Genomic DNA, 14,136 nt, shown 5'->3' with positions numbered 1-14,136 from the left:
CTGATACTTGTATCTAAAGTTACAAAATGTTGTCTCTGTCCAAATATTACCTAACTGTAAGTCTACTTTTAATGAAACTCTCAACATGACTTATCAGTTATCATTAATGTTCCTGCAAACAGACTCCTTGAAGACCCCCTACATAAATATCCATGTACTATCCAGCTAGACTAGTGTGTCTGTCCCTGAAAATATTCCTGCATGTGTGATTGTTCATGTCTCATCTGCAGGAAACAAACAGGAAGTGAACAAACAGGAAGTGAGTGAAAGACACAGGAAATGATTCCAGCTCTTCCTCCTATATCAGACATTCTCTCCATACCTGAGAGTGTCCAGTCTCCAGCCTGGATCCTTCAGTCCAGCCGACAGAAGCTTCATTCCTGAGGGACCTGGATGATTGTAGCTCAGGTCCAGCTCTCTCAGATGGGAGGGGTTGGAGGTCAGAGCTGAGGCCAGAGAAGTACAGCCTTCCTCTGTGATCAGACAGCCTGACAGACTGCAGACACACAAAACAACAATCCATCTGTTATCCATCTCTATAGCAGCATAACTAAGTGATGGTTCAGGGTCACCTGATCCAGCTCTAACTATAAGTTTTATCAAAAAGGAAAGTTTGAAGCTGATCGTCAAAGTAGAGAGGGTGTCTGTCTCCTGAACTCAAACTGGGAGCTGCTTCCACACCCAGTCCAACATAGCCAGGCTTTCTTTGCTGCTTTGACAAAACCTCAAATCCCAGTCAGAGATGGTGAGCATCATCACAGTGATGATCATTTCTCTGTTAACCCAGGCTTTCTGCTTCAGGATCTGTGCACGCTCACAGAACAAGGAGACCTTTAAACATCATTTCACTAAATGGATGGACTGAGCTCAGCCTACAGATGAACTGGATAAATAAAGATTTGACCTCAGTGTGCTCAGTGTCCAACAAAGGAAACATGGAGATCACATCAGTTTGTCACCAAAGTCTAATTATTCCAGAGGGCAGTGTTGATACAACTAAAGTTATTTTTAAGCAAAGTTGAGTTTTTTATTGTCGCAGTACTTCATGTCTGAAGTATCACTTAAATGCATTACACGCTGTTGATGGCAGCAAACAAACCACCCAAACAAACAGAGGTGGGAGGCTTGGGCAGACTACGTAGGATCAGCTTGTGGGAGGAGTCGGGATAAAACCAAAGAAAGACAAGCTAACAAACACCACAGTGAAGTGAGTAGCTACAAACTGCAGGCTGATTAGTGTTGTTGAAGAAGTCGGTCTGAGGAACGTTCTTAGGATCAACAAATGACGGCATGTATGAGCCTCCCTCAAGACGCACCATCACAAGAAGAACACATGAGCTGTAGAAAAAGGAGAGACTATGAAAACCACGGCGTTACAACGTGCACCAGCTGTTGGTCTCTCTGGAGACTACTGGGCGTGGCTGGGTAACCATGGTTACTTGGGAGTTACAGTACATGATATTAATGAAGAGTGGGAGCTGCGTTCTATAGCAAACAATTTGTTATGAGGTAATCAGCTGATCTTAGTTTAACCGGAAGCCCTTCACAATAATTGCAATGCCTTTATTTTGTACAACTACCATCAGTTCGTCTGTACTGATGGTAACTTAAAGTCACACTAATGTCGTTTAGTTTCTATAGTTTATGTAGTGGAAGTATACTACAGTACCCTGATCACTGATAGGACAGATTTATGTAGATATACACCTTTGTGTTTAACATTACTGCGTTATAGTACTGTGATCTTTGTCCTTATATATGGCTATATTAGCTATACTGATGTACGTACATATAACTGGATATGTAACTTATCTATTCATCTTATTTGTCATGTATTTGTATTGTGTACTTCCTTTTTGTAAGAAACCACACACATGATCACAGCCGCAAGAATCAATCAGTGAAAGAATAAAGTGTCTCAAACCAAACCTTAAGCTCTTTATTCCACATGCTGGGATCATTTGGCCTTCAGTGGTGTTCTGGCTGACACACCGGAGTGACCAGAGTGCTAAAGAGTGAATCGGACACACCAGTGTCATCTCTGATATCTCCACTACATTTAATCGTCCTTCAGCTTGTGGCTGCCGTTAGCTGGTCTGCTAGTTAGCTGGTGTGCTAGTTAGCCGGTTCGCTAGTCAGCTGGTGTGCTGACCAGCGAACCAGTAGGTTACAAGATGAGCTTGTCTGTCTGATGAGCCAGCTCTCTCTGTCTTGGTCATTTTGTCCTTGGGCAAAACCTAACCTACCACTACAACTGTAGCTTACCTCCACCAGTGTGTGAATGTGAGAGTGAATGAATACAGGGAGTGCAGAATTATTAGGCAAATGAGTATTTTGTCCACATCATCCTCTTCATGCATGTTGTCTTACTCCAAGCTGTATAGGCTCGAAAGCCTACTACCAATTAAGCATATTAGGTGATGTGCATCTCTGTAATGAGAAGGGGTGTGGTCTAATGACATCAACACCCTATATCAGGTGTGCATAATTATTAGGTAACGTCCTTTCCTTTGGCAAAATGGGTCAAAAGAAGGACTTGACAGGCTCAGAAAAGTCAAAAACAGTGAGATATCTTGCAGAGGGATGCAGCAGTCTCAAAATTGCAAAGCTTCTGAAGCGTGATCATCGAACAATCAAGCGTTTCATTCAAAATAGTCAACAGGGTCGCAAGAAGCGTGTGGAAAAACCAAGGCGCAAAATAACTGCCCATGAACTGAGAAAAGTCAAGCGTGCAGCTGCCAAGATGCCACTTGCCACCAGTTTGGCCATATTTTGGAGCTGCAACATCACTGGAGTGCCCAAGAGCACAAGGTGTGCAATACTCAGAGACATGGCCAAGGTAAGAAAGGCTGAAAGACGACCACCACTGAACAAGACACACAAGCTGAAACGTCAAGACTGGGCCAAGAAATATCTCAAGACTGGTTTTTCTAAGGTTTTATGGACTGATGAAATGAGAGTGAGTCTTGATGGGCCAGATGGATGGGCCCGTGGCTGGATTGGTAAAGGGCAGAGAGCTCCAGTCCCACTCAGACGCCAGCAAGGTGGAGGTGGAGTACTGGTTTGGGCTGGTATCATCAAAGATGAGCTTGTGGGGCCTTTTCGGGTTGAGGATGGAGTCAAGCTCAACTCCCAGTCCTACTGCCAGTTTCTGGAAGACACCTTCTTCAAGCAGTGGTACAGGAAGAAGTCTGCATCCTTCAAGAAAAACATGATTTTCATGCAGGACAATGCTCCATCACACGCGTCCAAGTACTCCACAGCGTGGCTGGCAAGAAAGGGTATAAAGGAAGAAAAACTAATGACATGGCCTCCTTGTTCACCTGATCTGAACCCCATTGAGAACCTGTGGTCCATCATCAAATGTGAGATTTACAAGGAGGGAAAACAGTACACCTCTCTGAACAGTGTCTGGGAGGCTGTGGTTGCTGCTGCACGCAATGTTGATGGTGAACGGATCAAAACACTGACAGAATCCATGGATGGCAGGCTTTTGAGTGTCCTTGCAAAGAAAGGTGGCTATATTGGTCGCTGATTTGTTTTTGTTTTGTTTTTGAATGTCAGAAATGTATATTTGTGAATGTGGAGATGTTATATTGGTGTCACTGGTAAAAATAAATAAATGAAATGGGTATATATTTGTTTTTTGTTAAGTTGCCTAATAATTCTGCACAGTAATAGTCACCTGCACACACAGATATCCCCCTAAAACAGCTAAAACTAAAAACAAACTAAAAACTACTTCCAAAAACATTCAGCTTTGATATTAATGAGTTTTTTTGGGTTCATTGAGAACATGGTTGTTGTTCAATAATAAAATTATTCCTCAAAAATACAACTTGCCTAATAATTCTGCACTCCCTGTAGTGGGATTGTAAAGGGTCTTTGAGGGTCTCGAAAAGCGCTATATAAATGCAATCCATTATTATTATTAAGAGCATCTTTAGGCCTGACTGTGCTCATCCTTCCTCCAACCTCTCCTTACCAAAGATGACAACTACATCAGTATTAGCTCAATAACAATTTCTGCAATTCAATTGTGGACATTCATTTTTAAACCTTGTGTAAAACGATAAAACCTCAAAGTCTGAGCATTATTCTTTGTGCAAACAGCTCTTGCAGGTTCCCCCGGACTTAGGTTATTTTTATTATTTAATTACTTTCCTTTAAGCAGCTGTTCAGGCTACTAAACTCATCCCAGAAATAACAAGTGACACCATTAATAGTAGAGGTGGGAATCACCATACAACTCGCGATACGATATTATCACAATACTTAACGCACGATACGATATTATTGTGATTTTTTAAAATATTTTGCGATATTTAAATTCTGCACATAAAGGTAAACTTTATCAATATTCATTTTATCTAATATCAAAGTCTCACACTCAGTCTTTCTCTCATTTCAGTCAGTTTTATTGTTGACAAACTGAACGGTTTGTATTACAGTCTAGTCCAACTTAACTGAATGCAACCATCTGGTACAATTATAGCTATTCTGAACTATGCAATTTATGAAAACTATGCAGCCCCTTCAGCAACTGAAGAATTTGAAAGTAAATTTAAAAAAATATATAATTTTACATTAAATAAAAAAGTTTCAAACTTAATTAAAATTAAACATGTCTTAAATTAAAATAAGTAAACTGTCATGTTTATTGCTGCCAAAAAAAAAGTTAAACACATTTGGACAGTGAAGGAATGTCAGGATTGTTGCTCAGAAAAAGGATCAACATGCTCTGAAGTCAACATGCTCTGACTCCAGAGCATGTTGACTTCAGAGAAAAAATTGTTTGTAACAAAATATCGATTTCTGCTGTCCCTGTATCGATACATTATTAGCAAACAAAATATCACGATACTACACAGTATCGATTTTTTCCCCCACCCCTAATTAATAGTGGAGCTAACTTTAACAGGTGAAACTGATTTGACCTATAAGGCTACTGCAGTTACTTGTTATCAAGGTTAGTACGGAAGACATCTGAATGAGGTAGTTAGTAGTATGTAGTTAGTACCGGGCGACTCCCCTCCCCCACATAGGCACCAGAACCCTGTATTATCTACAGGGTAAGACTGCCTGTTTTATCAAACTATGGCCATTACTACTGTGATCATTTGCAGCCCAGTGTGCCGCTCTCTCTGCTGGGATGAACCACTGGAGCTCACCCAGTCATCCCTTTCTTTCTCTCAAGAAGAAGTGAAATAAATATATTTATTATGTTACGAGTCTAATATTCTTTAAATCAAACTGTAATGAATAAATGAAGCAAGAAGATTTGGTGGCTCCACGTGTTGTAGAAGAAAAGATAAACATCTCATTTTGAGAAATCAGCCTTTAAAATTAAGTACTGTGAATAAAAAACAAACAGCGAGCCAATCAGCAGTCGCCAATATCCTCCTAATTTCATTCACAAAGAAATCAAATATATATATTATGGGCCCAAAGGAGCCTAAATCTTTAAATTAGGCAGTGCATGAAGTATTTTTTTAAATAAACAGAGACATGACTATAACAACTTTTAGTAATTCAGAGTCCAATTATCCACTCAAATGTGAATAAAAGTTCACTTGACAGCTGTAAAAGTTACCTGTTTATACAATAATATAAATCACATTTCAAATGATCATCTGTGGAAAAGTTTGAATCCTGACCTGAGAGTTTCCACTGCACACTGTGAACTCTTTAGTCCAGCGGACAGAAGCTTCACTCCTGAATCCTGCAGGTCAGAGTTACTCAGGTCCAGCTCTCTCAGACTGGAGGACTGGGAGCTGAGGACTGAGGACAGAGCTTCACAGCTTCTCTCTGACAGGTTACAGCCACTCAGTCTGAAAAATAAAAGACAATCTATAAAACAAGTACTCATGTAGAGTTTGTTAATACATTTCACAACATTAAATGTTGACTTTCTATTTTTAAAGAAAACATAAAGATACTAAGATACAACATCATATGTATGAACTTTAATTAAGAATTCTAAAAACAAACTGTTCCCTGATCTGACCTCAGAGTATTCAGTTTACAGTTTAAACGTTGTAGTCCAGCAGACAGAAGCTTCACTCCTGAATCCTGTAGCATTCTGATACTCAGGTCCAGCTCTGTCAGACTAGAGGACTGCGAGCTGAGAACTGAGGACAGAGCTTCACAGTTTTCCTCTGAGAGTTCACAGATGTTAAGTCTGAAGATAAAAACATGAATAAAGATTGTTGTTAAAGTGTAATCAAGGTGCAATAGCTTATTGTCTTGTGCTGAGCAGGTTAGTAAAACTTCTGTTTAACTTTGAAATGAATAAAAATGCTATGAAACAAGGATAACTGGATAAAGACATAAACAAAAACAAACATCAAACACATAAACAAACAGAACTAAACATAATACAAATTGATCTGACCTCAGAACATTCAGTTTGGCATGTGGACTCTCCACTGCAGCAGACAGAAGCTTTACTGCTGAAGCCTTCAGGCTGTTGGTACTCAGGTCCAGCTCTCTCAGACTACAGGACTGGGAGCTTACCACTGACAACAAATTTTCACAGCCTTCCTCTGAGACGTTACAGCTGCTCAGTCTGAGAGAGAAAGGAAAAAAACAAAAACAAAAAAAAACAAACAATATATGTGATCAAATTAAATTTGTTTATATGTTGAACCCTTTTTTTTTTTAAATTTATTTAAACCTATGAGACTATGAGTGCTACCAGTCCAGTGCACATGATTGGTACCTTGATGGTACCTTGCTCAGGGGTACCACAAGGTAGCTATTCGGTGGATTCGACCCCTGACCTTATGATCATGGGGCGACCACTCTGCCTACTGAGCTAATAATTCTGTGTACACTGTCATACAATATTAACTAAAACAATTATTTTAGAAAATTTTAGTAATTCAATAATCATGCTCATTACCTGTGTATTGTGAATAACACTTGATTTTAAACACTAGCTGTATAAAACTCTTCCTGTTAAAGGTGTGTATAAAGGAGATGAGCTGAAATGCAGACTTCATGGAGAATGTTTGCTGTCAGCATATATCAAAGACAAAGCAGAGATCCATCCAGTCTCTTCCACTAAGCCCACAGAGGGACAGACAACCACTCTCACTCACACCTGCATGAAGTTTGGATCACCAGGTAACCTAACTGCATGTCTGTGGACAGTGGGAAGAAACTGTAGAGGACCCAGAGTGAACCCACTGTAATTCTGTGATAACACTGGTTATGGAAGCCTTACAGTTACATATGGTTACTGACAAGAAACACGACCTTAGAGGCAATTTCAGTAATGAAGACCGAGTTTCTCCCTCCATACAGGATGAAAACATGACAGCACAGCAGAGATTTATATTTAAAAAGGGAGAGTGTGCACTGAAAGTGAGATACAAACTTGAACTTAAATTATGAACATCAGAAAAAGATGTAGGTGAAGTCTGGCAGGTGAAGTTTGTGCTTTAGAATAAAACAACCAAACTCCTGGAGTTGGAGACAAATGAACAAGCTGAGGATAATAAACCTGTCAGAGGGGCTGAAGCATCAGAGCTCATGTTCTTATAGGCTGGGTCTGGATTGTCCTTTGATAAGAGTTACAGAACAAAGTGTGTTTTAGAAATGCTGGAGTGAAACATTAAAACTACCATATATTTACCGAGTGACTGATGATCATTTAATTTACTATTTTAAAAAAATGTTACAGTGCTCTTTGAACTCAGCATTTCTGATTTATTTCCCATGATTTTAACAATGAAGCGATGACAACATGTTTACTTACAGAGCTTTGTTGGAGGCTTTGACCACTGGCAGCATTCTCAGAAGAGCCTCCTCTGAAGCAGAGTATTTCTTGAAGTCAAACTCATCCAGATCTTCTTCTGATGACAGTAAGATGAAGACCAGAGCTGACCACTGAGCAGGAGACAGTTTATCTGTGGAGAGACTTCCTGATCTCAGGGACTGTTGGATCTCCTCCACTAGAGAACGATCATTCAGTTCATTCAGACAGTGGATCAGATTGATGCTTTTCTCTGCAGACAGATTCTCACTGAGCTTCTCCTTGATGTACTGGACTGTTTCCTGATTGGTCAGTGAGCTACTTCCTGTCTGTGTCATCAGGGCTCGTAGGAGAGTCTGATTGGTCTGCAGGGAAAGACCCAGGAGGAAGCGGAGGAACAAGTCCAGGTGTCCATTTGGACTCTGTAAGGCCTTGTCCACAGCACTCTGGTAGAAGTGTTTCTTTGCAGATTCTTCTGTTTCAGACTTCTTGGATGTTGTTTGTTGTTGTTCCAGCAGATTGAGTCCAGAGTTGATGAAGGTCAGATGGACATGAAGAGCAGCCAGCAACTCCTGAACACTCAGATGGATGAAGCAGAACACCTTGTCCTGGTACAGTCCTCTCTCCTCTTTAAAGATCTGTGTGAACACTCCTGAGTACACTGAGGCTGCTCTGATATCGATGCCACACTCTGTCAGGTCTGATTCATAGAAGATCAGGTTTCCTTTCTGCAGCTGATCAAAAGCCAGTTTTCCCAGAGACTCCATCATCTTCCTGCTCTCAGGACTCCAGTGTGGATCTGTCTCAGCTCCTCCATCATACTTGACCTTCTTCACTTTGGCCTGAACCACCAGGAAGTGGATGTACATCTCAGTCAGGGTCTTGGGCAGCTGTCCTCCCTCTCTGGTTTCCAGCACATCCTCCAGAACTGTAGCAGTGATCCAGCAGAAGACTGGGATGTGACACATGATGTGGAGGCTTCGTGATGTCTTGATGTGGGAGATGATCCTGCTGGCCTGCTCCTCATCTCTGAATCTCTTCCTGAAGTACTCCTCCTTCTGTGGGTCAGTGAACCCTCTGACCTCTGTCACCATGCCAACACAGTCAGGAGGGATCTGATTGGCTGCTGCAGGTCGTGTGGTTATCCAGAGGCGAGCAGAGGGAAGCAGTTTCCCCCTGATGAGGTTTATCAGCAGCACATCCACTGAGGTGGACTTTCTAGGGTCAGTTAGGATTGTAGTTTTGTGGAAGTCCAGAGGAAGTCGACACTCATCCAGACCATCAAAGATGAACACAACCTGGAAGTCTTCAAAGCTGCAGATTCCTGCTTCTTTGGTTTCAGTAAAGAAGTGATGAACAAGTCCCACCAAGCTGAACTTTTCCTCTTTCAGCACATTCAGCTCTCTGAAAGTGAATGGAAATATGAACTGGATGTCCTGGTTGGCTTTGTCTTCAGCCCAGTCCAGGCTGTATTTCTGTGTTAAGACTGTTTTCCCAATGCCAGCCACTCCCTTTGTCAGCACTGTTCTGATTGGTTCGTCTCTGCCAGGTGAGGCTTTAAAGATGTCTTCTTGTCTGATGGTTGTTTCTGGTCTGTCTGGTTTCCTGGATGCTGTTTCAATCTGTCTGACCTCATGTTCATCATTGACCTCTGCAGTCCCTCCCTCTGTGATGTAGAGCTCTGTGTAGATCTGATTCAGGAGGGTTGGGTTTCCTGCTTTAGCGATGCCCTCAAACACACACTGGAACTTCTTCTTCAGCTTAGACTTAAGGTTACGATGACAAACAGCAGCTGGAAGTTCTGAATAATAATAATAAAAATACAACTTTAACAATCATATTTTACAAAATGCTGATGACAATTTCTGACCCACTGAGAAATGACTGAACACACTGGTGTCACAAGTGTCTCATTTATCCAGCAGCTTAAATCTTTAGATAAATCCTCTTACTGCTCTGCAGACGGTCAGCCAGCTCCTCCTGCTTCATTCTCCTCAGGAAGTCCACTGTGATCTTCACAAATGCCTCTCTGCTGCTGCTCCTCTGCTCATCATCCTCCCTCTGAAACTCCAAGCACTGGGGCTTATTTGGATTCAGAGCCTTCTGGATCTTCTTCAGCTCGTTCTTCACAAAAGTGATGATGTTGTCCTCCAGCAGCTGGAACAGAATATTTATGAATGACCCACCACTCTGAACTTTAGTCCACACAACATCCACTTCTTTACGATCAAGGGGCATATCATCCGCGAACTCTTTACCAATTATAGGTTTGACTTTATCTGATTAACTGAGACTTTGTCCACAACTCCATGATCCCAAAACGTTGATGCTGTTCATATGAATGCAGCGATTTCAGTGGGAGAAACATTTCACTGGTGTTCAGAGCTGAACTACCAACAGGTTGATGATCAAAGCCAGAAACTTGGAGATGTTTCAGGTGACTGAGTTGATCGTACAGACAACTGGTCTTAAAGGTTCACTCTGTTTACACATACAGATCAGTATTTAAGGTTTGACTCTCATCATCCACTGGGGCACAAACTGGGCGTCATCAGGACGCTACAACACAGAACAAACACCATCCCCACAGACACAGCAGCCAGCGAAGCAGAAGAACTTCACATCAAGAAGGTCCTGAGTAAATGTGAACGCTGGTTTGAGGGCGGAGTCAAGGAGGCCATTTATGTGAAAAGGAAAGACCATCTCTGAATGGAGGAGGGGCCTAAGGGTACATTTGTCACCATCTTACATGCTGTGATTGCAGCCATTCCCCAGCTCTCTGTGAACTGGACTCATGAACATTGATCAACAACCATTGATCAATGGTCCTGACAATATGCGTACCAATGATCAATGAACTGACCTCCCAGCCCATTGTTCCTTCAGTGGGCTGGTTTCAGTCATACAAATGTCCTGTTTATGAGATTGAAACCTGCAGTCAGCTGAGACTGAAGAAGTCACCTGATGATGATGAAACGTTTCTCCCACTGAAAACATCCAGATGAACAGAATCAAGCTTTTTGGGATTTACGTACCTGGATGATTGAGCATCAAGACACAACTCTGTGACTTTTCTCAGATGAATCAATCCTCTCCTCCAGCTTTGTTTACATCTACCAGCCCTGTGGCGCTGCCCAGGGAAATAATCTATGTGAGAGGTGGAAAGTCATACAGGTGTCTGCTCCTGCCTTCAGTTATTTTATCTACTGTGTGTCAACTGGCTGAACCTCCTCCAACTGTCTACTGTCTCCCTAAACTCAACAATGACTTCGTGATCTATCCATTCTCTGACCAAAGACATCCTGCTGCAGGAGGTTAACATAGCAGCCAATGATGATCCCACTCACTGTGAACAACACATTTGGACCTGATTTGCTGCTCTGGTTTACACGTGAACTTCCACTGCTGCTGTCACCAACTTGAGAGGCTCTACAGAAAAACTGGACTTGTCCATAAAAATCATAAACTACATTACAAGGACAGCATTGCTCAATCAACTCTAATTACTACTGACATGTTTTCTCTTCTAACTAAGGTACAGACACTCAAACTTGCTGCTTTCAGTGAGAAGTCAAATGTCTGAATATGAGCTGGAAGCTGCTGAGAGTCCTCCTCCTTCCCGTGGGGTTTACTTTCTCTACTACTTTCACTATAAACATGCCCCTTTCATGCACCTGCAGAGGGCCACCAGCAGATGGAGCTGTCTTAAACAAATCCACTTGGATAGTTAGCTGTAGATGACTTTATCAGTATGATTGTAGGACTTTGAGTTATTCTTTAGATTTATTTAAACTCTTATATTGTGTACAAGTGTTGAGCGACCCATAATTTCTCTGTACTTTTCATAAGAGCAGCCAGACTTTCAGCTAGTTTTTGTTTTTTAAGAGCTCAAAGTTATTGAAGAAACAGTTATTCAGCTTCATTCCCACTGATCTCGACTACAAACTGTTTCACTTTGGTTTCTGTTTAAAGCCTCGATGTTTAAAACGTTTCCCTGTGATCACATTTGCACCGTCTGATTTCAAAGTTTGTTTTCTTTTGGTCATTTAGTCCACAGAGTCCTTGGTGTTCTGAAAGGGACCTATAAATAAATGCATTATTATTAATAATAAAGTAGTTGTTGTACATGTACAGACCATAAATATGGAGTCCAGCTGTGTTTGATGCTGCTGGGCAGACTGACCACTGGGAACCTCTGAGCTCTGCTGCTCCACTCTGTGGAAGAACCATGAAGGATTAGATCAACACAGGATAAAGATCCAGGAGTTTCTGCTCAAATAACTTCATCTGAATCAAGTCTGTCAAGTTTTAGACTCTCAGATTGTGAAGATATATTTTCTGTTTTCTATGAACTTTCTTTCATCAGTGATGGAAGTGATGATGCTGCAGAAGCTCAGAGGAAACTTTGAGAAAACTGTGATGAACCATCAACTAATGCTCTCAGGAGGCCAAAGGTCCCTGAATGTAACTGTGCAGCAGATTCATCGAGTGTTTGAAACCTGACCTCTTCCATATGTTTTCATTCTAACACAAGAAGTCCTTTTCTCATTGCTTTGATTTGAGTTTTCATTTGAGTTTTCTGAGTCTCGTATTTGGAGTCGAGTCTAATCAATGATCTGACAGAAGAACATTAAAAAGGATTTACCAGTGCTGTCAAAATTAACATGTAGGGTTAGGGGTTCATCTGTTATCATGATTAACATGATAAAAACCTTTAACACGACACATCTGGAGAGCAGAACGACTCAAAATCCCTGAAATGTTTCTATCAACGCACTTCGAGCAGTTTGTCCGAGTAGAGTTACCTTTGCACACGTGCAGATGTGCAGCACATCTGTTAGTGACGGCAGCTGAACCAATCAGCTCAATATGGAAGATGACAAACACACACTGACCTCTCGATGGAAAGTTTGAGCATTAAAAAAATAACAAGACGGACCAGCCGACCAACATGAAGGATTCTGCACATCGTGACAGAAGGAATTTTCTTTTCACCGAAGCACTTCCAGCTTAAAATATCACAACGATGCAAAGCACTGATGACACAACTGCCAAGTGGACAAACTGCAGACCTGTTAGTGTTGTTAATAACATAGTTTTGGTTCCTCGTGTCAAAGACTTGAAGAAGAGTGACAGAGAGTGTTAGACTGCTGCAGGATCAGTGCCACCTCCACAGACCTGTGAAGAAAATGATGGTTTGACAGATGGGCTCAGATTCAGGATCAGCTGAGGAGTTTGTGGCTGACAGAATCCTGCAGGTACAGAGCAGAGCCCATCATTAGCATGCAGGACTGTCCCTGGGGGGGTCGGCTCATTCAGGAGGTTAATCAATGTTTACATGTTCAATAAACATGTTAAGTGTGTAAATTTGCCCTTTTCTCTCGAGTCTGTTTGCTCATGAAATGAACTTTGATTCGTTTACATTAAAAATGATGTTTAATGGTGATTCATCCAAATGAATCCACAGTAACCCTGTGATGAGTCTGATTAAACATTTTCATTAACAGCAGTAATATAGATTATATATTATTATATATTAGTGCACACTTAGCTTTTAGTATATATGTTTGTTACAAAGTTGTATTTACAGCAGAGAAGCTGAGTTAAAGACTGAAAACTATTCAAAGTCTCTTTGAATTGAAGCGTTTAACATTCTTTGTGTTTATTCTGCATTGACTTCATTATATGGTGTAAACGTCTGTTACAGGCTTAAATATAAAGTTGGAAAAATGTAACTGCAGCTATTGATCAAGTAATTGTGATTAATCAGGATTAATGACAGAAGATTGTGTCATTAATTAGTCATGTTTTAATCTACTGACAGCACTAGTGTTCACTCTGGTGCCTCCAACTGTTTTACGCCCTTTCAACACCTTCGTGGTCAAAAGTGTACACGCACAAAATCTACAATAAAATCCTCACGCAGCAATAGGACAGACACACAATCCATTTATCTCTGTGTCTCAAACACACACACGTGTATTCAAAGCCTCGATTTGTTCATATTTCATCTGTTGTGTTTTTATCTTCAGCGTTTTCAGTGTTGCTGCATTTACACCAAAAATGTTTCCATTGATGAATCAGATTGATTTGAATGTGTTTCATCCATACAAATCCCTCCCTGGTGGTCACATGACTCTATAACATAACAGGAGTCATGTGACAAGAGTTTCATGCTGTGGCCTAAAATGTCAAAATGGTTGAATGTGGTGGAGTAAAAATGTGAGATGTCAACGACTTTTCTTCAATATGAAATGTTTGCAGGGCCTGACAGGAAGTGGACGGACGCTCTGATCACTTCCTGTTTGCTGAAGTGGGTTTTCAGTTGTTTAGAAACCAAAGGCTTGTTTTAAAAGACAGTTTAAATGGGACTGAGG

At 41.1% G+C, this 14,136-nt stretch overlaps 1 protein-coding gene across 1 annotated transcript; it reads right to left on the bottom strand.

Annotated features, from left to right (window-relative positions):
* Positions 1 to 255: 255 nt before the first annotated feature.
* LOC143420743 (protein NLRC3-like) lies at positions 256 to 11,937 on the bottom strand. The gene is made up of 7 exons (XM_076888866.1): positions 11,896 to 11,937; positions 9,712 to 9,916; positions 7,763 to 9,560; positions 6,395 to 6,568; positions 6,008 to 6,181; positions 5,658 to 5,831; positions 256 to 496 (listed from the first exon to the last, which is right to left on the bottom strand). Exons 1-7 carry the CDS (start codon positions 11,896 to 11,898, stop codon positions 304 to 306), a joined length of 2,721 nt encoding a protein of 906 aa, XP_076744981.1. The 5' UTR covers positions 11,899 to 11,937; the 3' UTR covers positions 256 to 303.
* Positions 11,938 to 14,136: the final 2,199 nt, after the last annotated feature.

Source organism: Maylandia zebra, linkage group LG2, assembly GCF_041146795.1.
Source record: "Maylandia zebra isolate NMK-2024a linkage group LG2, Mzebra_GT3a, whole genome shotgun sequence".
Classification (NCBI taxonomy): domain Eukaryota; kingdom Metazoa; phylum Chordata; class Actinopteri; order Cichliformes; family Cichlidae; genus Maylandia; species Maylandia zebra.
The sequence above is the reverse complement of the archived record's forward strand: the minus strand, read 5'-3'. Positions and strand labels throughout refer to the sequence as shown.